Source organism: Sinocyclocheilus grahami, unplaced genomic scaffold (assembly GCF_001515645.1).
Source record: "Sinocyclocheilus grahami isolate Dianchi unplaced genomic scaffold, SAMN03320097.WGS_v1.1 scaffold452.1, whole genome shotgun sequence".
NCBI classification, from domain to species: domain Eukaryota; kingdom Metazoa; phylum Chordata; class Actinopteri; order Cypriniformes; family Cyprinidae; genus Sinocyclocheilus; species Sinocyclocheilus grahami.
In genome coordinates this window covers 574,139-599,096 of record NW_015505631.1, presented here as the reverse complement: position 1 = coordinate 599,096, position 24,958 = coordinate 574,139, and the positions used below count along the sequence as shown (strand labels likewise).

Genomic DNA, 24,958 nt, shown 5'->3' with positions numbered 1-24,958 from the left:
TCCACCGCACAGAAGCAGACGGAGGCAATTAAGCACATCCTGCCCCGACGACCCGCTGCTGTCAACACCCCGCCGCCGACTGCAGCTCCTCCGCCCGCTCGTCACCGAGGGCGCCCTTCCGCTGCCTCCACCTCCGTTCCAGCTCGGCCCCAGCAGCAGCCTTCACACCAGCCGCAGCGTGGAGCTGGCAACAGGAAAGCGCCAGAGCAAGCGCCATCCCTGAGACGGGTGACTCGGAGACTCTGGATCCTGCTCTTCAGGAGATGGTGACCGCACCACTCCTTCCCCCAGAGGAGGGCCGGGTGGAGAATCTTTTGTTCCCTTTTTGTTTTGTTCCACCACTGGCTCCCCAGCCGGTGGTACCCAAACATTCAATAAAAGAGCAATTTCCTATTTCTCCGGGTCTCAAGAGGGCGAGGATGGCAGTGTGCGAGGCTCAGTCTCAACAATCTTGTCCCCCTCTTCATTCTCCAGCGGGCAGCAGGGCCCAGTTCGAGGACACTATGCCTTCTTACGCAACCCCTGCCCAACCGTGGAACCAGGTAAGTGTTGCACCGCATACTCAGACCCCACTCCGGTACGCTGTGCCTTCCGGGTCAGGTCCCTGCGCTCCACATCGCTGCCCCACTGCGGGTACATTGATGGTTACCCTAGTCCCACTTGTTCGGTTACTGGGGGCCTGGCTAGCGCTCCCCAGACTGTCTCGCTGGCTCACGAGAACCATCAGACTCGGCTATGCGATTCAGTCCCAAGTTCAGGGGCATTCGGTTCACCTCTGTGCCGAACAAGGACGCTCCCGTCTTGCGAGCGGATATCTCAGTCCTGCTGGCGAAGGACGCGATAGAGCCGGCCCCTCCAGTCGATATGAAGTCGGGATTTTACAGCCCCTACTCCATTGTACCCAAGAAAGGCGGTGGGTTACGACCAATCCTGTACCTGCGCGTTCTGAACCGGGCCCTTCACAGGCTTGCGTTTAGGATGTTAACACAGAAACATATTTTTTGATGCGTTCGTTCCGCACAATTGGTTTGCAGCGATCGACCTGAAGGAAGTGTACTTTCATGTTTCGATCCTCCCTCGACACAGGCCGTTTCTCCTCTTTGCGTTCGAGGGGCGAGCATATCAGTACAAAGTCCTCCCCTTCGGGCTGTCCCTGTAGCCTCGTGTCTTCACCAAGGTCATGGAGGCAGCCCTCGTTCCATTGAGGGAAATAGGCATTCACATTCCCAACTACCTCGACGACTAGCTCATACTGGCCCAGTCTCGAGCACAGTTGTGCAAACACAGGGACGAGGTACTCAGCCACCTCAGCCGGTTGGGGCTTCGGGTCAACTGGGAAAAGAGCAAACTCTCCCCCGTGCAGAGGATCCCTTTTCTCAGTATGGAGTTGGACTCGGTCAATCTAAGCGCGCCTCTCAATAGAACGCGCTCAGCCGATGCTGAACTGCCTGGAGTCATTTCAGCACAGGAGGGCGGTTCCACTGAAACAGTTTCAGAGGCTCCTGGGGCATATGGCATCCGCTGCCGCTTTCACGCTGCTCGGATTGCTTCATATGAGACCGCTTCAGCATTGGCTTCACGACCGAGTCCCGAGATGGGCATTGCAACGCGGCACTCACCGGGTCTCAGTCACTCCGCCCTGCTGCCAGACCATGGTCGGACCTTGCCTTTCTTCGGGCAGGAGTTCCCCTAGTGCAAGTGTCCAGGCATGTTGTTGTCTCAACAGATGCCTCTGCCATAGGCTTGGGTGCCATGTGCAAAGGGCGTGCAGCATCGAGCACCTGGACAGGGCCTCGTCTGCAGTGGCATATCAATTGCCTAGAGTTGCTAGCAGTATGGCTTGCTCTGCGCCGCTTCAAATCACTGCTACATGACAAGCACGTACTGGTCCGGACGGACAATACTGCGACCGTTGTGTACATCAACCACCAGCGCGGTCTACGCTCCCGTCGCATGTCGCAACTCCTTTGGAGTCAGAAGCATCTGAGGTTTCTTTGCACCACTCACGTCCCAGGCGAGCTCAATCATGCAGCCGACGAGCTCTCACGTCAGCCCGCCCTTCCGGGAGAATGGCGGCTCTACCCCGAGACAGTCCAGCTGATCTGGAGACGCTTCGGGGATGCTCAGGTAGAGCTGTTTGCCTCTCTGGACATGTCCCACTGCCAGCTGTTCTACTCCGTTTCCCCCAGTGAGCCTTCTCGCACAGACATTGTGCAAGGTCAGGGAGGATGAGGAGCAGGTCCTCTTAGTAGCGCCATACTGGTCCAGTCGGACTTGGTTCCTAGAACTGATCTCCTTTCTCAGAGAGGGGGCACCCTCTGGCACCCACGCCCAGACCTGTGAAATCTCCATGTGGGTTCTCTGGACGGGACGCGGAAGTTCTAGGTGGTCTACCTCCAGCGGTAGTCAACACCATCACTTCAGCTAGAGCGCCCTCTATGAGGCACGCCTACGTGCTGAAGTGGAACCTATTCGTTGATTGGTGTTCTTCCCGGCAGGAAGACCCCTGTAGATGCCCGATCGCGGTCGTGCTCTCCTTTCTGCAAGAAGGGCTGGAGCGAAGGCTGTCTCCCTCCACCCTCAAAGTGTATGTTGCCGCTATCGCCGCACATCACGATGCAGTAGACGGCAAGTCTGTTGGGAAGCACGACTTGATCATCAGGTTCTTTAGGGGTGCCAGGAGGTTGAATCCTCCGCGCCCCCACCTGGTTCCCTCTTGGGATCTCCCCTTGGTCCTGACAGCTTTGAAGGAGGAGCCCTTCGAACCTCTGCAGTCAGTAGAGCTTAAGTTTATGTCGCTAAAGACAGTGCTCCTCACTGCATTGGCTTCGGCCAAGGGGTTTGGGGACCTGCAGGAATTTTCAGTCGACGATTCGTGCCTTGAATTCAGACCGGCCAACTCTCACGTTGTCCTGAGACCCCAGCCTGGTTATGTGCCCAAAGTTCCCACCACGCCTTTCAGGGATCAGGTGGTGAACTTGCAAGTGCCAGAGATGGGCACTCGAGTTAGTGACTCGGACTCGAGTTGCACTCGAGTCGCATTTTTTTAGACTTCAGACTTGACTCAGCCTCGACCTGAAATGACTCCAGACTTGACTCGACTCAAGGAAAATAACTAGAGTCTTTTATCCTTAAATACTTATATAACTGATATTCAAAAGTCGGACCACATCCACACCCCGGCATCCATCCGGACCGCAAGCCGTGACACCATAAGTGAACAGCGCTTCAAAACAACGGAGCAGATCACATAACAAGTGCTCAGGGTCGTTTGTGGTAAATATCTTTCAGTGCTATATACTCTAGTATTTTTATCCAAAGCCAAACGCGCTTTATTCAAGCCCTTTCAGCTCCGTGCGCTTTCTCTCTCTCTCGCTCTCTCTCTCTCCGGACGCGCGCCGGCGCCAAGTTTAGAGCTGCAGGTGACGAGGTTATTTAAACAACAACAGAAACAACAAATCACAGCAGAAAACAACGATGCAGCAAATATAGTTATTTTTCATACTATCTATTTACCTATCTATAACCTATGACGCTGACTGTTCAAACCAGATGTGACAATATGTTTCTGATCTACATTTAGCATTATTAATCTGTAGGCTAAGAACATTTAAAAAGAATCATGTAATTATAATTGGGAAAACTGTTGTTAGATGGCTAGGATAGAACTTAAACTTTGAAATTGCTGGTTATCTTTCTTTTCTGCTCAAGATGAGAATGTTTTGATTATTGTAGCTACTTTGTTTTTAGATAATGCTTTTATGTAGGCTAAAATATTAAAATAGTATAGATTTGCAGGAGGAAAACCCTGAACAGAAACAGTATTTTTTTCTGTCACATGGCCTCGCATATATCTAAATGTAAAAATGCAATACATGTTAAAAAAAAAATTATATCCTGTATATAGAAAAAAATATAGAGGCCGCGGCTTGGAACTTTAATTGAATACCCCTGACTTATCTAATAAAGAAATACTTAACTTGTATGGTTTTGTAATATCTGTGTCACATATTTCCTTGTGTGCCATGGTAGATCGGACTCTTATTATAGAATTTCATTACAGAAAAACGGTTTTGAACATGGTAATGGATTAAAACATAGCCTATAAATAACAGGTTGGATGTACAATAAACTTACATCTTAACACCTCTTTTTTTTCCTTTTTTTTTTTTACAAAGCAGATCATAGAATATATATTTTGTCTATAGCCTATAAAACAGCTTCGTAAATAAGACGATTTCAATACAATAGGATTCTGAATAAGATTGTATATATTGTATATAAAAAAGTCATTTAATTTTTTTAGCAAGCCATTAAATGACTTGAGACTCAACTTGAGACTCGACTCAGACTCATGGCCAAAAGACTCGAGACTTGACTCAGACTCCAGCGACAAAGACTTCAGACTTGACTCAGACTCCAGGTTAAAGACTTCAGACTTGACTCGGACTCCAAGTTAAAGACTTGTGAACATCTCTGGCAAGCGCTGCCCTGGGAGGAGGCAGACCCAGCCGTTGCTCTGCTCTGTCCCGTTCGCGCTTTGCGCATTTACGTGGACCGCACGCAGAGCTTCAGGACCTCAGACCAGCTCTTTGTCTACTTTGGAGGACAGCAGAAGGGAAAGGCTGTCTCCAAACAAAGACTTGCCCACTGGATAGTGGAGGCTATAGTCTTGGCATACCAGGCCCAATGTTTACCGTGCCCCCTCAGAGTTAGAGCACACTCTAAGAGAGGAGTGGCATCTTCTTGGACATTGGCGCAGGGCGCCTCGATAGCAGACATCTGTAGAGCTGCTGGCTGGGCGATACCTAACACGTTTGCGAGATTCTATAATCTCCATGTAGAGCCTGTGTCCTCTCATGTACTTGCCTCAGATGGTCAGTAACACTGGACCTGCTCTGTGTCAATCCCGCTTGCTGCGCCATTCCTCTCTATGGACCGGATACATGCGCTTAAGTGCTTCTCAGTTCAGGTTCCCTTTTCGGGAACCCTGTTGAAGTTCCTCTCGCACCCTCGGCGGTCAGGCATGGCAGAGCGCCAGACGCCAGGTCCAGCACTCATGTGTATGCCCAAGGTCAGCCCTTGTTTTGGGCTAGGTGCCCGTGTGTAGTGATTCCCCCTTCGGGTAATCCCACATGTGTATTCTTCCACGGTACGCTTCCCTCACGGTAAGCCCGTGTCTTTCCCTGGCAGAGTCCTTCTGGCGTCTCTGCTGTGTATTGATCTCACCCCAGGTTGGCTGAGTCTACCACAGGGACTTCCATATGTAGTACTGCCCTATGGCCAGTCCATATGTGTAACTTCCACATGATGCCTCCTTTATGTAGGATGTGGCTTCCGTAGTGTTCCCCTACTGGGTATGCTTTCCCAGTGTTATCCAATTCCCACTGTATGGAACAGCAGTGGCGGACACCTCTGCCTAAGCCCTGTCCTATCTTCTGCCCCAACTGGTGTGGGGGGACTTGCCGGCGTTCACAGGGCACTGGAGGGGGTCAGCAATAGTGGTGTTTGTCGGTACTGATGTAACATCGAACGTGACTGACTGAAAGGGAACATCTTCATTATGTATGTAACCCTCGTTCTCTGAAGGTGGGAATGGAGATGTTGCGTTCCGTCGCCACAGTTGCTGTACCACCGCTGTATGGCCGAGGCACACAGTCTCGTCTCCTCAGCCAAAAAAAGGAGCTCTCCCGGGGCGGGGTGCGAGACGCAAAGATCACACGCCAACACTTATTGGCTTGTTTTGTTAACACTCGAAGGTGATTGGTCTCTCTAGCGAGATCCCAATTTGTCAGTCACTGACGTAACATCTCCGTTCCCTCCTTCAGGGAATGAGGGTTACATACGTAACTGAGACGTTCTTTGGAATGGAAAGTTTCCATGGATGTTAATGGTTTTTATTGGAACCATCGATGCAAATAAGGAACTTTGAAATTTAAGAGTATGTATGGAACGTTGTTTCAAAAATATTCATACCATTTTTATGTCTCATCCAGCTTGAAAAGGCACTGACCTACGAGAAGCTCATGGAGTGGACCAAACCCAGCAAGATGCGTCGACAGGAAGTCCAAGTATCTTTGCCCAGATTCAAAATGGAGGAAACCTATGACATGAAGAGTCTTCTGATCAGCATGGGAATGGAGGATGTGTTTGATGGGCAGAAGGTGAATCTTTCAGGCATGTCGCCTAACAACGACCTGGTGGTGTCAAAGGTGATTCATAAAGCCTTCGTTGAAGTAAACGAGGAAGGAACCGAAGCGGCTGCAGCCACCGGTGCTGTCATCGCCATACGTTCATTTGCACAGATGTTCATTGCAGACCATCCCTTCCTTTTCTTTATCCGACACAATCCCTCCAATAGCATCCTGTTTTACGGACACTTCTGTTCTCCTTGAAGATGGTAATGATGAAGTGATGATTCTAGCTGTACTGTATGTGTTCCTCTAATAAATAAAGTCTGGTAAATAATTGAATGAAATTGTCTGTATGCATTTACTTTGAAAGCACTGACTCCTGAGTTCTGAAACAAAAGTTACAGAACTAAAAAAATATTTTAGGAGACAGACAGACTCTAGTAAATAATTGACTTAAATAGCCACTCTAACAGCATCATCAGGTTTTATTTAAATGCATTGGCATAGTTATATACAATACATTTATTAGACTACATGAATATTATATACTATAATTATATCACATATGAACAAGGCATTTCATTTGGCATGTATCCACAAATCATGATTATTTCATATGAGACATACTTTCAACCGACATCAGCTATATTACATTATTGGGTTTTACACACTTTATGATTAAGTGTACAAACACAGTCCATTTAATTTGTAGTTTTGCTCACCTCTAAAATATTTAATCAGCTAAATGTTGCTCTTTACAACTAAACTAAAAACAAGATTCTTATTTACAATAATGAATTAGCTGAATTTGGTATTTAAATATGGGAAAAACTTTTCATACTAGAGATATAAATATTCATAAAAAAAAAAATTTAATCCATACATATATTGAATGTATTGTCATTAATGGCATTAGAACCCCCTTCTGGTGAACAAACTCATACTTATATACAGAAACTTGTGTTGCAGGTCTGTTGTGGTAGTAGAATGAAAATAAATAAATAAATAAGGTCTCTAGCAAATAATTACTTTAATGGCCACTGCAGTTACATCATAAGTTTTGCTCTCAATTCACTGGCATAATTATATACAGTGCATAATTATTAGGCTATATTTATATTACATATCACATATGAAAAAGGTGTTTCATGAGGCATGTATCCACAACACATGACCTGTTTTACGCAACCAAACATCCAACATGCCCACATAGTAAAAACTACATAGATCACGATCACTACATGAAGTGTTAATAACTGTAACTGTAACTAAACGTCATTTAGAAAAGCAGTTGTTCTTGGGGTGGAGTGGCAAGGACAGTTATTATATTTCATTTTGTTTTTTAACACGTTTTCTAAAAAGTTTCACAGTGACACCTACTTCCAACCCTCATCAGCTAATCCGTTATTGATTTGTACATTATGATTAATGTAAATATGATTCATCTTTCTTGGATTAAGCTTTTGTTTCTTGCACCTACACACTCTTTTATTTGATTTCAAGTTACTATAAACAAAGAGTGAAATGAAGAATGAATCATGTAAGTGGATAAATAAATCAAATAATATTAGAAACAAATTATGTTTTTACAGGAAGGTCGGACTTGGATTAAAAACTAACTGTTTTAGGGCGAGGCATCATTTATTAGACTGACACCCATAACTGTTAATTCATTCGACTCAGTCATGCTGGGAAACTTAATCATTGCATAGAACTAACAAGATCTGTCCACCTTCAAATCTGCTGTTATTTAAACAACCGCTATTTCTTGCTTGTTTCAAAAATATTCATACCATTTTTATGTCTCATCCAGCTTGAAAAGGCACTGACCTACGAGAAGCTCATGGAGTGGACCAAACCCAGCAAGATGCGTCGACAGGAAGTCCAAGTATCTTTGCCCAGATTCAAAATGGAGGAAACCTATGACATGAAGAGTCTTCTGATCAGCATGGGAATGGAGGATGTGTTTGATGGGCAGAAGGTGAATCTTTCAGGCATGTCGCCTAACAACGACCTGGTGGTGTCAAAGGTGATTCATAAAGCCTTCGTTGAAGTAAACGAGGAAGGAACCGAAGCGGCTGCAGCCACCGGTGCTGTCATCGCCATACGTTCATTTGCACAGATGTTCATTGCAGACCATCCCTTCCTTTTCTTTATCCGACACAATCCCTCCAATAGCATCCTGTTTTACGGACACTTCTGTTCTCCTTGAAGATGGTAATGATGAAGTGATGATTCTAGCTGTACTGTATGTGTTCCTCTAATAAATAAAGTCTGGTAAATAATTGAATGAAATTGTCTGTATGCATTTACTTTGAAAGCACTGACTCCTGAGTTCTGAAACAAAAGTTACAGAACTAAAAAAATATTTTAGGAGACAGACAGACTCTAGTAAATAATTGACTTAAATAGCCACTCTAACAGCATCATCAGGTTTTATTTAAATGCATTGGCATAGTTATATACAATACATTTATTAGACTACATGAATATTATATACTATAATTATATCACATATGAACAAGGCATTTCATTTGGCATGTATCCACAAATCATGATTATTTCATATGAGACATACTTTCAACCGACATCAGCTATATTACATTATTGGGTTTTACACACTTTATGATTAAGTGTACAAACACAGTCCATTTAATTTGTAGTTTTGCTCACCTCTAAAATATTTAATCAGCTAAATGTTGCTCTTTACAACTAAACTAAAAACAAGATTCTTATTTACAATAATGAATTAGCTGAATTTGGTGTTTAAATATGGGAAAAACTTTTCATACTAGAGATATAAATATTCATGAAATTTTTTTTTTAATCCATACATATATTGAATGTATTGTCATTAATGGCATTAGAGCCCCCTTCTGGTGAACAAACTCATACTTATATACAGAAACTTGTGTTGCAGGTCTGTTGTGGTAGTAGAATGAAAATAAATAAATAAATAAGGTCTCTAGCAAATAATTACTTTAATGGCCACTGCAGTTACATCATAAGTTTTGCTCTCAATTCACTGGCATAATTATATACAGTGCATAATTATTAGGCTATATTTATATTACATATCACATATGAAAAAGGTGTTTCATGAGGCATGTATCCACAACACATGACCTGTTTTACGCAACCAAACATCCAACATGCCCACATAGTAAAAACTACATAGATCACGATCACTACATGAAGTGTTAATAACTGTAACTGTAACTAAACGTCATTTAGAAAAGCAGTTGTTCTTGGGGTGGAGTGGCAAGGACAGTTATTATATTTAATTTTGTTTTTTAACACGTTTTCTAAAAAGTTTCACAGTGACACCTACTTCCAACCCTCATCAGCTAATCCGTTATTGATTTGTACATTATGATTAATGTAAATATGATTCATCTTTCTTGGATTAAGCTTTTGTTTCTTGCACCTACACACTCTTTTATTTGATTTCAAGTTACTATAAACAAAGAGTGAAATGAAGAATGAATCATGTAAGTGGATAAATAAATCAAATAATATTAGAAACAAATTATGTTTTTACAGGAAGGTCGGACTTGGATTAAAAACTAACTGTTTTAGGGCGAGGCATCATTTATTAGACTGACACCCATAACTGTTAATTCATTCGACTCAGTCATGCTGGGAAACTTAATCATTGCATAGAACTAACAAGATCTGTCCACCTTCAAATCTGCTGTTATTTAAACAACCGCTATTTCTTGCTCAGCTCGTGAAAATGGAGCGTTTATCTGCAGCAAACACACAGTTCTCTCTAAACCTCTTCAAGAAGATCAACGGAGGAAATGCATCAGGAAATGTGTTCTACTCTCCTGTCAGCATCTCCTCGGCTCTCGCCATGGTGTTGCTCGGAGCAAAAGGGGAAACAGCAGCACAGATGTTAAAGGTGATCTCACATTTATATGCTTTTTTATGGCCAGTTGTTCAGAATTTAATATAGCAGTTTCTGATTGGCATCTGTGGTGAAGAAACAATAACATGGAAACTTTCGATTGCACAAAAAGGTCCTTCAGATTTTTCAAATGCATTCCACATTAGGTATAAAGAAAAAATGAAAAATGAAAAAAAATGCTTCTATGGCATCATTGCAATTAAAAAACAATCAAACAAAACAATAGATGTTGAAGTTATCAAAATAGTGAAGTAGTTACCTTTATCAATTGACTGATGCTGTGTAGGTTTTGGGTTTTAACAATTCAGCCAAGCCTGATGCCGTGACTCCAGCACCTCATCAACAAGCCCAGAAGCCCCAGATGCCCTGCGGCATCAAGGGTCAACATGAACCAACAATGACGCAACAAACCCAGAAGTTTGAGATACCTGCCGAACTCAAGGTTTAGTATGAGTATTTACATGAAACACTAACCTCACGACTTTATAATTGCAATGTACTTGCCATAGTGGTGCATGTAGTCTTGGGGATTAAATTTGATATTGTTGATACAAACAGAAATCTCCTGCTCAGCCCACACCTGGACAAAAAACTGAGGACCAAATTCATTCCAGCTTCAACAAGCTCATGAGTGAACTGAAGAAACCAGGAGCGCCGTATGTGTTGAGTCTTGCCAACCGCCTCTACGGAGAGCAATCCTACCAGTTTGTTGAGGTAAGACTCACTGGAGGTTCTGGAAATGTTCTCAACTCTAATTTCATTTGCACCTCAATCGATTTGCAATGTTGCAGAAATTCCTCAATGACGCAAAAATATACTATGAAGCCGGACTGGAGGAGGTGGACTTCAAGAAGAAATCAGAGGCTGCACGTGTCGACATCAACAAATGGGTGGAGAAAAACACTCAAGGTGAAAACCAGCATGAACATAATTTGAATTTTACACAGTCTGCACTCTTACAAAAATATGTAGGTCTATTTCAGCACTTTAGGCTCATGTTTGGCTTCATGTGCTCTTGCTGAACTGTATAATACTTGGGAAGTTTAAGTTTTGATATACTTTCAGTGGTTTTGTTTATTTTGGCCATTAAGTTTGCATTTTCATTAGAACTGTCATGAGCTTTAATTGACAGATGCTTTAATAGTGTTTTGATTTAGATTTTCATTTTGTAGAGATTAATTCGATTCATTTGTGTGAATCGCTTCGAATCAATGCTTAAAGTGTAAAATGTCCATTTGAATTTCAGAGAAGATCAAGGACTTGCTCCCACAGGGATCCATCGATGCGATGACGAGACTGGTCTTGGTGAACGCCATCTACTTCAAGGGGAACTGGGAGAAGAAATTCCCAAAGGAAGCCACCAGAGATGAACAGTTTAAGCTGAACATGGTGAGATTTCATGTATATTTTTAACAGTCATGAAATATGAGTTGTGACATAATTCTGTTGACCTACTGATGCTTTGCAGACTCAAACTAAACCAGTAAAGATGATGCGACAGAAGTCAAAGTTTCCTCTGGCCTTCATCCCAGAGATGAACAGTCAAGTTCTGGAGCTGCCGTATGTCGGGAAGAATCTCAGTATGTTGATCATCCTTCCTAACGAGATTCAAGATGAAACCACTGGCCTTCAGAAGGTGAGACAACACGGATTATACACTCTAAAAAATGCTGGGTTAAATACAACCTAGCGCTGGGTAAAATATGGACAAACCCAGCAATTGGGTTGTTTTCAACCAACAGTTGAGTTAAATATTTAACCCAAACTTCTGGGCAGTAACCCAACTGCTGGGTCAAAACAACCCAGTAGCTGGGTTTGTCCATATTTTACCCAGTGCTAGGTTGTATTTAACCCAGCATTTTTTAGAGTGTATGGTGTGTTTATTTGGAATTGCTGGTTGCTGCATAAATATATAAGTCATTGAAGAGTTACAGTCTAGAAGACTTTTTAATGTATTCTTGAATGAAATGGTCTATCCAAACACAAAATAAAAGTGTCAAATCAATGATGCTGTACAAACAGACCCCATACATGTTCATACAAATAGACACGCATTAACACGACTTTCTTATTATGCAGCTTGAAAAGGCACTGACCTACGAGGAGCTCATGGAGTGGACCAAACCCAGCAAGATGTTTCAAGAGCAAGTTCAAGTATCTTTACCTAAATTTAAGATGGCAGAAACCTATGGCATGGTGCAGTTTCTGCGCAGCATGGGAATGGAAGATGCCTTTGACCTGCAGAAGGTGAATCTTTCAGGCATGTCGCCCAACAACGACCTGGTGGTGTCAAAGGTGATTCATAAAGCCTTCGTTGAAGTAAACGAGGAAGGAACCGAAGCGGCTGCAGCCACCGGTGTCGTTATCGAAACAACCTCAATGCCATTAGACCCAAAAACCTTCATTGCAGACCATCCCTTCCTTTTCTTCATCCGGCATAATCCCTCCAACAGCATTCTGTTTTATGGACGATTCTGTTCTCCTTAAAAATCCTTAATGATGGAGTGATAATACAAAGTGTCTGTGTTTCTCTGACAATTAAAGGCTCTAGCAAATAACTGAGTGAAATTTTTTTTCTATGCATTTACTTTCACAGCACTGATTTGAGAGTTCTGACACAAAACAGACTACAGAATGGAAAAAATAAAGGATGGCCATTTGCCATTCATGCGATTAAAGCAAAAACTGTCTGGTTCTGATTGATGGCCAACTGACCAGTGCATCTCCAAAAAAATATATTTCAGTTTAATCTTTTTAACATGGAAACTGTAAAACATGGAAAAATAAGCACAAAATTAAATCTCTGAAGTGTTACACAACAAGAAAAAGCAATATTGATACGATTCCACCTTCACATTAAAGGTATTTAAAGCTTCTGGAACTCGTAGCTAAAACATTATGGTTGAATATACTAAAATGTTATATTTACTATGGTTAATTATGTATATGATACACTATTTTATACACTATATTTATAATATGATGTAGTAATTTGTGATAGACAGTTAGATATATGCCAGAAAGAATTTTCTTACCACAATTAATGTAGTTACTCTGTTCTGAACATCAAATCCTTTGTTCATCAAATGTATTCTAACTAGGTGGTTGAATAAAAATATTTGGACTTTATGTGTAAAAAATACCTCAAGTTAGCATCAGGTAGCTAGTTAGCTAGCCAGTTAGCATCAGCAAACAATATATTTCAAATAGACAGTGTTGGGAGTAATATATTACAAGTAACGCAAGTTACGTAATCAGATTACTTTTTTCAAGTAACTAGTAAAGTAACGCATTACTTTTTAATTTACAAGAGAATATCTGAGTTCTGTGCAGATTTAAAAAGTAATGCAAAAGCAACGTAACGCATTACTTTCCATAAAAATTAACTAAGTAACGTAATTAGTTACTTTTTTATGGAGTAACACAATATTGTAATGCATTACTTTTAAAAGTAACTTTCCCCAACACTGCAAATAGGATATTATAATTTTGTAATTCATAATTAAAATTACTTTTAATTTTAAGCTAAAATTGCCTGTATGCTGATTTTGCTGTAAATGTACAAAGCAAATTGCTTTGTCCCACCTGTGGGGCAAAACGCCCCCTTGGTACAAATTACATTTTTGTTAAAAATATAATAGCATGAAAACTCTGGACATTTTTCATACTTGATTTATAATTTATGTCACTGTCACTAAAACTATGATAACTATTCTGGACACATTTAACTTTTGTTTCACAGAAAAAAAATTACACATTCCTTAAGGGGTGTTTTCTACTGGACAAAAAAAAGTGGATTCTTTGACGCGCTGGAGAACTGGGTGCTCTTGCTTTCGTTTGAGGGTGCTTGGCACCTCTAACATCCCTGTAACCAGCCCTGGTTTACGAAGTGTGTAGGCATAATCCAAATGGGTTTTTGTGTAGTTAAATTTATCTAATTGTTCTAGGTTAAACCATCTTGTATTTGTGTTCGGTTTTAATATTGAACTTCTAGCCCCCTCACCAGTTGCTATAAAAGTATATGTTTTGGCTGCTTTTTCTGCAGAAAGCTGATCTCTAGCGATGTGTCATTTTATTGATCATTTGTTGGTAAAGGGTGAGAGACCTGGCCATCTACATGATTTGTGTCAAAGAGGCAGGTGTGGCTTGCTGCATTTATCGGATTGCACACATTAGGATTAAAAATGACAAACTGTGAATAATACAATTTTGATTTATCGTTCCTATGTTCTCAGCTACACACACTTTTATTTGAATTTTATGATAAAGGAGTGAAATGAATCATTCAGTTTACATTTGATGGTGTTCTAAGTGGAGAAATATATCAATATAATAATAGAAACGTTCATTCTTATTGTACAAGAAGGCTGAACTTGGATTAATAGATTAGGGCGAGGCTTTATTTATTAGACTGACACCCATACTGGTTAATTCATTCGCCTCAGTCACACTGGGAAACTTCTTCATTTCTGCTGGTTTCAGACTTCTTCATTTCCAGGTAATACTTTTACTGAACTCTGTTTGTTAGAGGTGCTTTTCAGTATGCAGTTTAGATCCGTCCACCTTCATATCTGCTGTTATTTAAACTATTGCTATGTCTTGCTCAGCTTGTGAAAATGGAGCGTTTATCTGCAGCAAACACACAGTTCTCTCTAAACCTGTTCAAGAAGATCAGCGGAGAAAACACATCAGGAAATGTGTTCTACTCTCCGATCAGCATCTCCTCGGCTCTCGCCATGGTGTCGCTCGGAGCAAAAGGAAACACAGCGGTGCAGATGTTTAAGGTGATCTCACACTTATGAATTTTTTATGGCCAGTTGTTCAGAATTAAAAATGCATTTATATACAATAATGCTTTGTAGGTTTTGGGTTTTAACAACCCTGCCAAACCTGATGTCGGGACTCCAGCACCTCATCAACAAGCCCAGAAGCCCCAGATGCCCTGCGGCGTCAAGGGTCAACATGGACCAACAATGACGCAACAATCCCAGAAGTCTGAGATACCTGCCGAACTCAAGGTTTAGTATGAGTATTTACATGAAACACTAACCTCACGACTTTATTATTGCAATGTATTTGCAGTAGTGGTGCATGTAGTCTTGGGGATTAAATTTGCCATAATTGATGCAAACAGAAATCTCCTGCTCAGCCCACACCTGGACAAAAAACTGAGGACCAAATTCATTCCAGCTTCAACAAGCTCATGAGTGAACTGAAGAAACCAGGAGCGCCGTATGTGTTGAGTCTTGCCAACCGCCTCTACGGAGAGCAATCCTACCAGTTTGTTGAGGTAAGACTCACTGGAGGTTCTGGAAATGTTCTCAACTCTAATTTCATTTGCACCTCAATCGATTTGCAATGTTGCAGAAATTCCTCAATGATGCAAAAATATACTATGAAGCCGGACTGGAGGAGGTGGACTTCAAGAAGAAATCAGAGGCTGCGCGTGTCGACATCAACAAATGGGTGGAGAAAAACACACAAGGTGAAAACCAGCATTAACTTCTTCTGAATTTTAAAGTTACTATACAAGTAAATACAATACTATACAATTCTTTGAAGTTTTTTCCTGCACTTTAAGATCAGCAAAATGACTTTTCAAGGGCCATGTTAGGCTTTATAGGGTTCTTGAGTTGAGCTACCTAGCTAACAAAAATATGTTGTAAGAACATTTTGTCAACATTCCCTTAAAACATTATTTCTGAATGTTCAAAACAACCAGTTTTTAAAAAAGTAAACACATTCCATTTTATCATTTTGCAAACATCTCTGAACATTCTGAAACGCATAGTAACATTTAAAAAACATTAGACGAATGTCCAACTAAAACGCTTCAGAAAAATATGTTTAATGAACAATGTATATATAATGTTTTGTGCTAAAGTTTTGAGAGCATTTGTTCATAACTTTGAGGGAACCTTGCCAGAGAACATTCCCTGTTAGCTCTTCGGAGTTTAAAGTTTTGATATACTTTGATAGCAGGGTTAAATTAAGCAACATTAAGTTTGCATTTCCATAAGAACGTTGTCATGAGCTTTGAGACAGATGCTTTAATAGTATTTTTGGTGATTCATTTGTTTTATTCATATGTGAATCAGTTCAAACCAGTGCCTAAAGTGGAAAATGTCCATTTGAATTTCAGAGAAGATCAAAGACTTGCTCTCACAGGGATCCATCAATGAGATGACGAGACTGGTCTTGGTGAACGCCATCTACTTCAAGGGGAACTGGGAGAAGAAATTCCCAAAGGAAGCCACCAGTGATGGACAGTTTAAGATGAACAAGGTGAGATTTCATGCTCTTTTTAAACTATTTTTAGCAGTCATGAAATAGGAGTTGTGACATGTTTCTATTGATCTATTGATGCTTGGCAGACTCGAACTAAACCAGTGAAGATGATGCATCAGGAATCAAAGTTTCCTCTGGCCTTCATCCCAGAGATGGACAGTCAGGTTCTGGAGCTGCCGTATGTCGGGAAGAATCTCAGTATGTTGATCATCCTTCCTAATGAGATTCAAGATGAAACCACTGGCCTTCAGAAGGTGAGACTACACAGATTCTGCTGGTATATATAGTATATGGTGTTGTTCCATTATGGGGAATTGCTTAACCCTATAAGTCCTACATCATATTTGTTTTGCAAATTTATAAGAGTTGTTTTGTTTTTTTTTGCTGAAAAATTTGTTGCACACAAACAACTACATGCCTTCTGTCATCAGACTGATAGTATATATTTGTTGACAAGTAAAAGGCCTTTTAGCATAATTTTAGAGACGTCCAGCTTTAGCACATGGTTCACGTGTCTTTTTGCCGAACACCAACAACATCTTCATCAGTTTGACAACACATGTGCTGCCTATAATCACAACCTAACCAAATACAGAAACGAGCTGCAAATACACACAGACACATCGGAAATGTTTAAGGGAACCGCAACAAGTGACAAACCTGGCTGGGACATGCTTATCAATGTCTACTCTGAAAGGTGAGATTTTTGTTTATTTTAACATCCTGATCATAATATGTGACGCTAGACCACAAAACCAGTCATAAGGGTCAATTTTTCAAAATCGAGATTTATACATCATCTGAAAGCTGAATAAATAAGCTTTCCATTGATGAATGGTTTGTTAGGACAATATTTGGCTGAGATACAACTATTTGAAAATCTGGAATCTGAGGGTGCAAAAAAACAAAATATTGAGAAAATCGCCTTTAAAGTTATCCAAATGAAGTTCTTAGCAATGCATATTACTAATCAAAAATTAAGTTTTTATATATTTACAGTAGGAAATTTACTAAATATCTTCACGGAACATGATCTTTACTAAATATCCTAATGATTTTTGGCATAAAAGAAAAATCAATCATTTTGACCCATACAACCTACTTTTGGCTATTGCTACAAATACTGTATACCCCAGCGACTTAACACTGCTTTTGTGCTCCAGGGTCACATATGACTCCTTAGCTTTTTTTTTTTTGGAGGGATATTATTAGCCTAAATAAGCTGATGAAATACACAGTTACTGTAACTGGGAAGCATTGTGTAAGCTGGCTAACTTACTTTTTTCACTTTATTAACCATAGTTTAACCATGGTATTTGTACAACTGTGGTTATACAAATGGTAATCAATACACCAAAAGACATGGCTACTACACTTTGACTATAATAAAACCATTGTTAACTTTCCTAAGGGTTATTGGGGTCCCCTTGAAACATGTCCGCTGTGGTCTGTGCTACTTGCAATGCTTTTCTGTATTTGGTTGCGTTGTTAGTATTTGCAGCGCATGTGTTGTCAAACTGATGAAGATGTTTTCTTAATTTGCTGGTGCTTTTTTATTTGCATGTGTTTTCTTAAGTTGCAGTGACGAGTTATCTCGGTCACTGTATAATTTACATGATTAGTGCTGCATAAATGTATAAGTTATTGAAGAGTTGTATTCGAGTTTCTATTTGCATGACTTGCATTTTGTATAATTTTATTGCATAATGTATTCTTGAAACGATCTATCCGAACACAAAAATTATCACATCATTGATGCTGATACCTCATTTCATACTAATAGACACATGACCATTAACACGACTCCCTTATTATGCAGCTTGAAAAGGCACTGACCTACGAGAAGCTCATGGAGTGGACCAAACCCAGCAAGATGCTTCAAGAAGGAGTTGAAGTATCTCTGCCCAGATTCAAGATGGAGGAAACCTATGACATGAAGAGTCTTCTGATCAGCATGGGAATGGAGGATGTTTTTGATGGGCAGAAGGTGAATCTTTCAGGCATGTCGCCCAACAACGACCTGGTGGTGTCGAAGGTGATTCATAAAGCCTTCGTTGAAGTAAACGAGGAAGGAACCGAAGCGGCTGCAGCCACAGGCGTTATCATCTCAGGATACTCAATGACATTACCCCCGAAAACCTTCATTGCAGATCATCCCTTCCTTTTCTTCATCCGTCATAATCCCTCCAACAGCATTCTGTTTTATGGACGCTTCTGTTCTCCTTGAAGATGGTAATGATGGAGTGATAATTCTAGTTGCATGTGTTCCTCTGATAAATAAAGGTTCTATTAAATAATTGATTGAACTTGAGTATATATAAAGTACATAAATAATTGAGTACTGAGTTCTGAACTAGCTACAGAATGGAAAAATATCCATTTGTTTTTGGCTAATAGGTTACTTTATATAAGGAAAATTCTCTAAAACTCCCAAACCAGTTTGGTTATATTGAATTTATTGATATTGATATGTTAGAGCCCCCCTAGTGAACAAACCCTTGTGATAGAGTTGGAGGAAAAATAAAACCTCTAGCATAGTCTCTTGACTTAAATGGCCACTGTAGTAGCATCTCAATTCACTAGAGTAATTATATACAGTCAGGGATGGGCGTAAATACATGAAAATGTATTTAAAATAAAAATATAAAATACTGTGAGGAAAGAAAATGTATTTAAATACAAATACGGTGTTTTGTATTTTGAAATTCCACAAAGTTCATGTGAAACTGGCCATCCAGTGAAGTATCACTATTAAGGCCCATTCACACCAAAAATGATAACTATAAAGATTACTATAATAGCGTATTCTAAACATGCGATGCAGTTATGTCGTCTGTCGCTTTAAACTTTTAACTTGATTGTGCTAAAGTGGAAATTTTGCAAGTATACCTTAGGTACACTTTAAATATGCATTTAAGTTATTATACAGAGGTCATATAATCCTTATTAATAGTGATATTAAAACACATTTTAGGCTTAATATTAAGAAATGTGCATTGTGCACAAGTAGTACTCCAAATAAAGTTAAATTATAATTTTTATTTCAGTAAGTCTCGAGCGATATGTCAGTACATATGTTAATTACTTATTATGAAATAAATGTACTTTTTTACTAGGGTGGTCATCTCAGAATCAGACAGCTGACTTCTAAAAATCAGCATCCACAAACCCTTTGAACCTCGTAGAGATGCAGGGGAGTAATGCTGCGTTCAAATTAAATGTCCCACTTCAGACCTCAGTGAGTTCTCACATTCATATGTTGACCATGTGATGTCGCCTGACAGCCTGTCATGGTTTTGGGTAAATTATGCCAAAAACAGAATAAACATAAAATCGGTTCCCCTTCAGGAACTCGAGCTGCGTCGAGTCGCTTTGGGAACGCCCTTGCGTGACCGCGTTCTGAAGCACGTGTCAAATCCGTCCAATGGAGTAGCGAGACGTCACGAGCAGGGTGACGTAAGCACCAGAAAGCATAAAGGCACATCCGGCCGGGCGCAAACCAGCTTCTGCCCTTCAGTAGCGCTCTGTGTATATGAAACAGGACGCTCGTCCTAAAAATAATTAGACGAGCATGTTCTGAATCCAGATCACAGCCTTCACGACGGGGGCCTTCTGTTTTTCCCGATCTCCATGCTGAGTGCAAGATCGTGGGAGAAACCGTACTCATCCCGTATTACAGCCCCACAGTCTCGAATTATTCAAAGAACATCGTGGGGCTGAATGATAAGGTATATGGGGCGATGCCAGTGGTTGAGCAGACGCTTTCGAGCTATCTCTCCCCATCCTCAGCATCGTCCCTGAAGGCCCCGAAGCTTCCCACCAGGCCCGTTAGGCTTACATCGAGTCTGGTTGGGAAAGCTTATACGGCGGTAGGTCAGGCTGGCGCATGTTTGCACACCATGGTGGTGTTAACAGCTGATAAAAGGCAAAAATGAAAGTAGAAGATGTACCCCAAGTTCAGAGATCGAAATGTCCCACTTTGAGTGGCGTTCCAGATTACCAAGAAGTAGGAAAAATCCAAATTCCGATCTGTCTGGAAGGCAGCATTAGTCCCGCCCCTCATGTTGACAGGATTGGTTACCTCTTTGTGATGGTATAGGAAACAGGAGCGGTTCTTTTGCCCTTCTTTGGTACTCTGAAGTTTTAAGGAGAAATTACTCAGCAAAGGTGTTGACTGATATATTTGCACGTGGTTTGTCTCAAAGCATATTAAAAGTGCCACATAGACATATAAACAACATTAAAAACTTGATTTTCACCAACATCTTTATTGTTATTGTTATAGTTATCTTTGTCTTGGGGTGCACACAGAAAACCAGCCTACTTAAGAGTTCTCTTTCACGCCATATTCCACTCAACTCTTTTTAATATCAAGCACTCACTGATTTTGCATTACTTGCTCGTTTATCCATGTTTCTTTATCGTTCTAAGACAGTGCTGTTCAAACTCACTCCTGGAGGGACACTGTCCTGCAGAGTTTAGCTCCAACTTGCCTCAACACACCTGCCTAGAAGTTTCTAGTATGCCTAGTGAGAACTTGATCAGCTGGTTCAGGTGTGTTTGATTAGGGTTGCAGCTAAACTCCTCCAGGAATAGGATTGGACACCCCTAACGTGCCAGTAACCCCATGCCCACTAAAAGCTGCACAGATATATTTGCATACCCTGATATATAAACGATATAGAAAAAGTTAAATCAATTCACACTTTATTACTCACCCACATATATATTGCATACATATCCCTCAGCCATAGCAAGCAGTAATGTATGTAAAATATGCTGCCCTCACAAGCTATTGGAATTATTATGAATAATTATAAGCTCCCTATTTGGAACTGGGACATGAACGTCATTGTCATATTTACTACTGGTAAACTCAGAGATAATTTTGATACCTCAGTTCCCAAGTTGGGGGTGCCATAAATTTTAAATATGGCTAAGGCAAAAACAATGTGGGTACACTTTATCGCCTTTTCCCCCCCACAAAAGCTATGTTAAAGTAGTGCATATCTTACATACTGTATATGAATAACCATTTCAAGCATTTTGTATGCTTTATACGCAGCAAAATAGCATGCATATTGCTGAACATTCAGAATTGTTAGCAAGCTGACTAAATAGGGCTCTGGATGTTTATATGGTTGTCAACAAATGGGACACTACATTTTATTCCAAATTAAATATCTTCAATACATTTTGGCTTTCCAAATATATATATATACAGTGGGTACGGAAAGTATTCAGACCCCCTCTGGTGTCCTCTGTGGCACTGGAATTGGAAGGCAGCATTATATACAAAATAGTATTTTGTATTTCAAATACGTATTTTACATACATTTATCTGAAATACTGCCCATCCCTGTATCCAGTACATAATAGGCTATATTTATATATAATTATATAATTATATCAGTTAAGGAAAAGGTGTTTCATGAGGCATGTATCCACAACACATGAGCTGTTTTACGCAACCAAACATCTGACATGCCCACATAGTAAAAACTACATAGATCACGATCACTACATGAAGTGTTAATAAGTGTAACTAACTAAATGTTGTTTAGAAAAGCAGTTGTTCTTGGGGTTTGTGGTTATGAGGATTATTATTTTTTAATTTGGTTTCTTATCTAAAAAGTGTCACAGAGATGCCTAATTCCACCCTCATCAGCTAATCCGTTATTGGTTTGTACAGACATTATGATTAAACATGATTAAACATCTTTCTTGTACTCAGCTTTTGTTTCTACACCTACACACTCTTAATTTACTGTAAACAAAGAGTGAAATGAAGAATGAATCACTCAATTTAAGTATATCAGTTAATATTAGAGAAACAATCATTTGTATTTTACAGGAAGGCTGAACCTGGATTAAAGGCTATTTGTTTTAGGGTGAGGCATCATTTATTAAACTGACACCCATAACTGGCCATTCATTTAACTCAGACACACTGGGAAACTTCATCATTTCTGCTGATTATTCCAGGTAATGATTTTACTGAACTCCGTTAAAGGTACTTTGCTGTATATGAAATGTACTCCGTAATATGCATTATTGATTAAAACAGATCTAATAAAGCTAACAGCGTGTGTTAATGAAGAATATGTGTCTAACTTAAAATCTGCTGTTATTTAAACAACTGCTATTTCTTGCTCAGCTCGTGAAAATGGAGCGTTTATCTGCAGCAAACACACAGTTCTCTCTAAACCTGTTCAAGAAGATCAGCGGAGGAAACACCTCAAAAAATGTGTTCTACTCTCCGATCAGCATCTCTTCGGCTCTGGCCATGGTGTTGCTCGGAGCAAAAGGAAACCCAGCGGTGCAGATGTTTAAGGTGATCTCACACATTTATAGCCAGTTGTTCAGAATAGAATTATATATATATAGCAAAAAAAGTAACATCCTCCCACTTTCAAGTGCTTTTTTCCATCAAATTACTTATTATATCTAAGTATTTGTATGAACATAAAAAGATTCAACAACTGAGACATAAATGGAACAAATTTCACAGAAATTTGGTGAACATAAATGGAATAATTATTGAACAGAGTGATGGTCAATTTCAAAAGTAGCAGTCAGGATGTGGTGTGTCCACCGGCTGCTTTAAGCTCTACTGTGCATCTCATCTTAATGGACTGAGAAAGATTTGCCAGTACTTGCTGTGAGATGTTACTTCACACTTCCACCAAGGTACTTGCCAGTTCCCGGATATATCTCAGGGTAATAAAGTCACATGTGGTCTGGCATTACAAGGACGATCAGCTGTCCTTCCTGTCTCCCTGTAGCTCTTACTGTACATTATAGACATTGCAGTTTACCGTTCTAGACTGAAAAAGGGCCGTTTTATTATTGATGTTGAAATTATCAGAATAGTTAAGTTATCTTTATCATTTCTGCCTCGACAACACTGTGAAGGTCCTGGGCTTTACCAATCCTCCCAAACCCGGCGCCGCAACTCCAGCTCCTCATGTTAAAGAGGACCAAATTCATTCCAGCTTCAACAAGCTCATGAGTGAACTGAAGAAACCAGGAGCCCCGTATGTGTTGAGTCTTGCCAACCGCCTCTACGGAGAGCAATCCTACCAGTTTGTTGAGGTAAGACTCAAAGCAAATAATTCAAGGTTTGTTCATGGCATTAAACGGAAAGGTTCTGGAAATATTCACCTCAGTAGGTTTGCTCTGTTACAGAAATACCTTAATGACACAAAAACATACTATAAAGCCGAACTGGAGGAGGTGGACTTCAAGAAGAAATCAGAGGCTGCGCGTGTCAACATCAACAAATGGGTGGAGAAAAACACTCAAGGTGAAAACCAGCATGAATTTTAAACTTACTCTACAAATACTAATTCTTTGATATTTTTTTTCAGCAAAATGTTTTTCAAAGACCATGTTTGGCTTGAAAACTCTATGAGTTAAACTATTAAATAATCTGTCTCAAAGCTCATGACACAGATCTAATAGAATCGTAAACTTAATAGCTAAATAAAATGTGCATTAAAGTCATGGTTTCATTCACAGTGTTGTTTAACTTAATACTGCTAACAAAATCAAGTATATCAAAACTCCAAAGAACTAGTCTAGACTTAAGTAGAGATGCAATTGATTCATGTGTGTGAATCAGTTCAAACCAATGCTCAGTTTCCATTTCAAACCATTTGCTCGATGCTCATGTTATTTTGAATTTCAGAAAAGATCAAGAATTTGCTGCCACGAGGAAGTGTCAATGATGCAACAAAACTAGTCTTGGTGAACGCCATCTACTTCAAGGGGAACTGGGAGAAGAAATTCCCAAAGGAAGCCACCAGTGATGGACAGTTTAAGATGAACAAAGTAAGCTCTTTTTTTAAATATTCTTAACAGTCATGAAATATGAGGACTTGTGACATCTTTATGCTTTGCAGACTCAGACTAAACCAGTGAAGATGATGCATCAGGAATCAAAGTTTCCTCTGGCCTTCATCCCAGAGATGAACAGTCAGGTTCTGGAGCTGCCGTATGTCGGGAAGAATCTCAGTATGTTGATCATCCTTCCTAACAAGATTCAAGATGAAACCACTGGCCTTCAGAAGGTGAGACAGCACAGATTATTTGGTGTGTTTTTTCATTATTTGGAATTGCTGGTTAATGCTGCATTAATATATAAGTAACTGAAGAATCCGTATGACTGTATGCATTATTAATGTATTTTTAAATGATTCCAGCTTGAAAAGGCACTGACCTACGAGAAGCTCATGGAGTGGACCAAACCCAGCAAGATGCTTCGACAGGAAGTTGAAGTATCTCTGCCCAGATCCAAGATGGAGGAAACCTATGACATGAAGAGTCTTCTGATCAGCATGGGAATGGAGGATGTGTTTGATGGGCAGAAGGTGAATCTTTCAGGCATGTCGCCTAACAACGACCTGGTGCTGACAGAGGTGATTCATAAAGCCTTCGTTGAAGTAAACGAGGAAGGAACCGAAGCGGCTGCAGCCACCGCCACCGTCGGTTTTACAACCTCAATGCCATTAGACCCAAAAACCTTCATTGCAGATCATCCATTTATTTTCTTCATCCGTCATAATCCCTCCAACAGCATTCTGTTTTACGGACGCTTCTGTTCTCCTTGAAGATGGTAATGATG

At 40.4% G+C, this 24,958-nt stretch overlaps 4 protein-coding genes across 4 annotated transcripts in view; all 4 read left to right on the top strand.

Annotated features, from left to right (window-relative positions):
* The window catches only part of LOC107552511 (leukocyte elastase inhibitor-like), a 15,147-nt gene extending 8,731 nt beyond the window's left edge, over nucleotides 1–6,416 (top strand). The window contains exon 7 of the mRNA XM_016234406.1: nucleotides 5,997–6,416. Coding sequence (XP_016089892.1) covers nucleotides 5,997–6,395 — 399 coding nt within the window. The 3' untranslated portion in view covers nucleotides 6,396–6,416. The remainder of the gene's footprint in view (nucleotides 1–5,996) is intronic.
* Nucleotides 6,417–9,830: 3,414 nt separating this feature from the next.
* LOC107552525 (leukocyte elastase inhibitor-like) lies at nucleotides 9,831–12,531 on the top strand. The gene is made up of 7 exons (XM_016234424.1): nucleotides 9,831–10,038; nucleotides 10,331–10,486; nucleotides 10,603–10,758; nucleotides 10,836–10,953; nucleotides 11,291–11,433; nucleotides 11,513–11,680; nucleotides 12,124–12,531. Exons 1-7 carry the CDS (start codon nucleotides 9,871–9,873, stop codon nucleotides 12,529–12,531), a joined length of 1,317 nt encoding a protein of 438 aa, XP_016089910.1. The 5' UTR covers nucleotides 9,831–9,870.
* A 2,129-nt stretch (nucleotides 12,532–14,660) lies between these two features.
* Nucleotides 14,661–18,595, top strand: LOC107552528 (leukocyte elastase inhibitor-like). The gene is made up of 7 exons (XM_016234426.1): nucleotides 14,661–14,828; nucleotides 14,907–15,062; nucleotides 15,179–15,334; nucleotides 15,412–15,529; nucleotides 16,187–16,329; nucleotides 16,419–16,586; nucleotides 18,152–18,595. The coding sequence occupies exons 1-7, from the start codon at nucleotides 14,661–14,663 to the stop codon at nucleotides 18,557–18,559; spliced, it is 1,317 nt and encodes a 438-aa protein (XP_016089912.1). The 3' UTR covers nucleotides 18,560–18,595.
* Nucleotides 18,596–22,420: 3,825 nt separating this feature from the next.
* Nucleotides 22,421–24,958, top strand: LOC107552530 (leukocyte elastase inhibitor-like). The gene is made up of 6 exons (XM_016234429.1): nucleotides 22,421–22,685; nucleotides 23,294–23,427; nucleotides 23,521–23,638; nucleotides 24,023–24,165; nucleotides 24,237–24,404; nucleotides 24,537–24,958. Exons 1-6 carry the CDS (start codon nucleotides 22,499–22,501, stop codon nucleotides 24,942–24,944), a joined length of 1,158 nt encoding a protein of 385 aa, XP_016089915.1. The 5' UTR covers nucleotides 22,421–22,498; the 3' UTR covers nucleotides 24,945–24,958.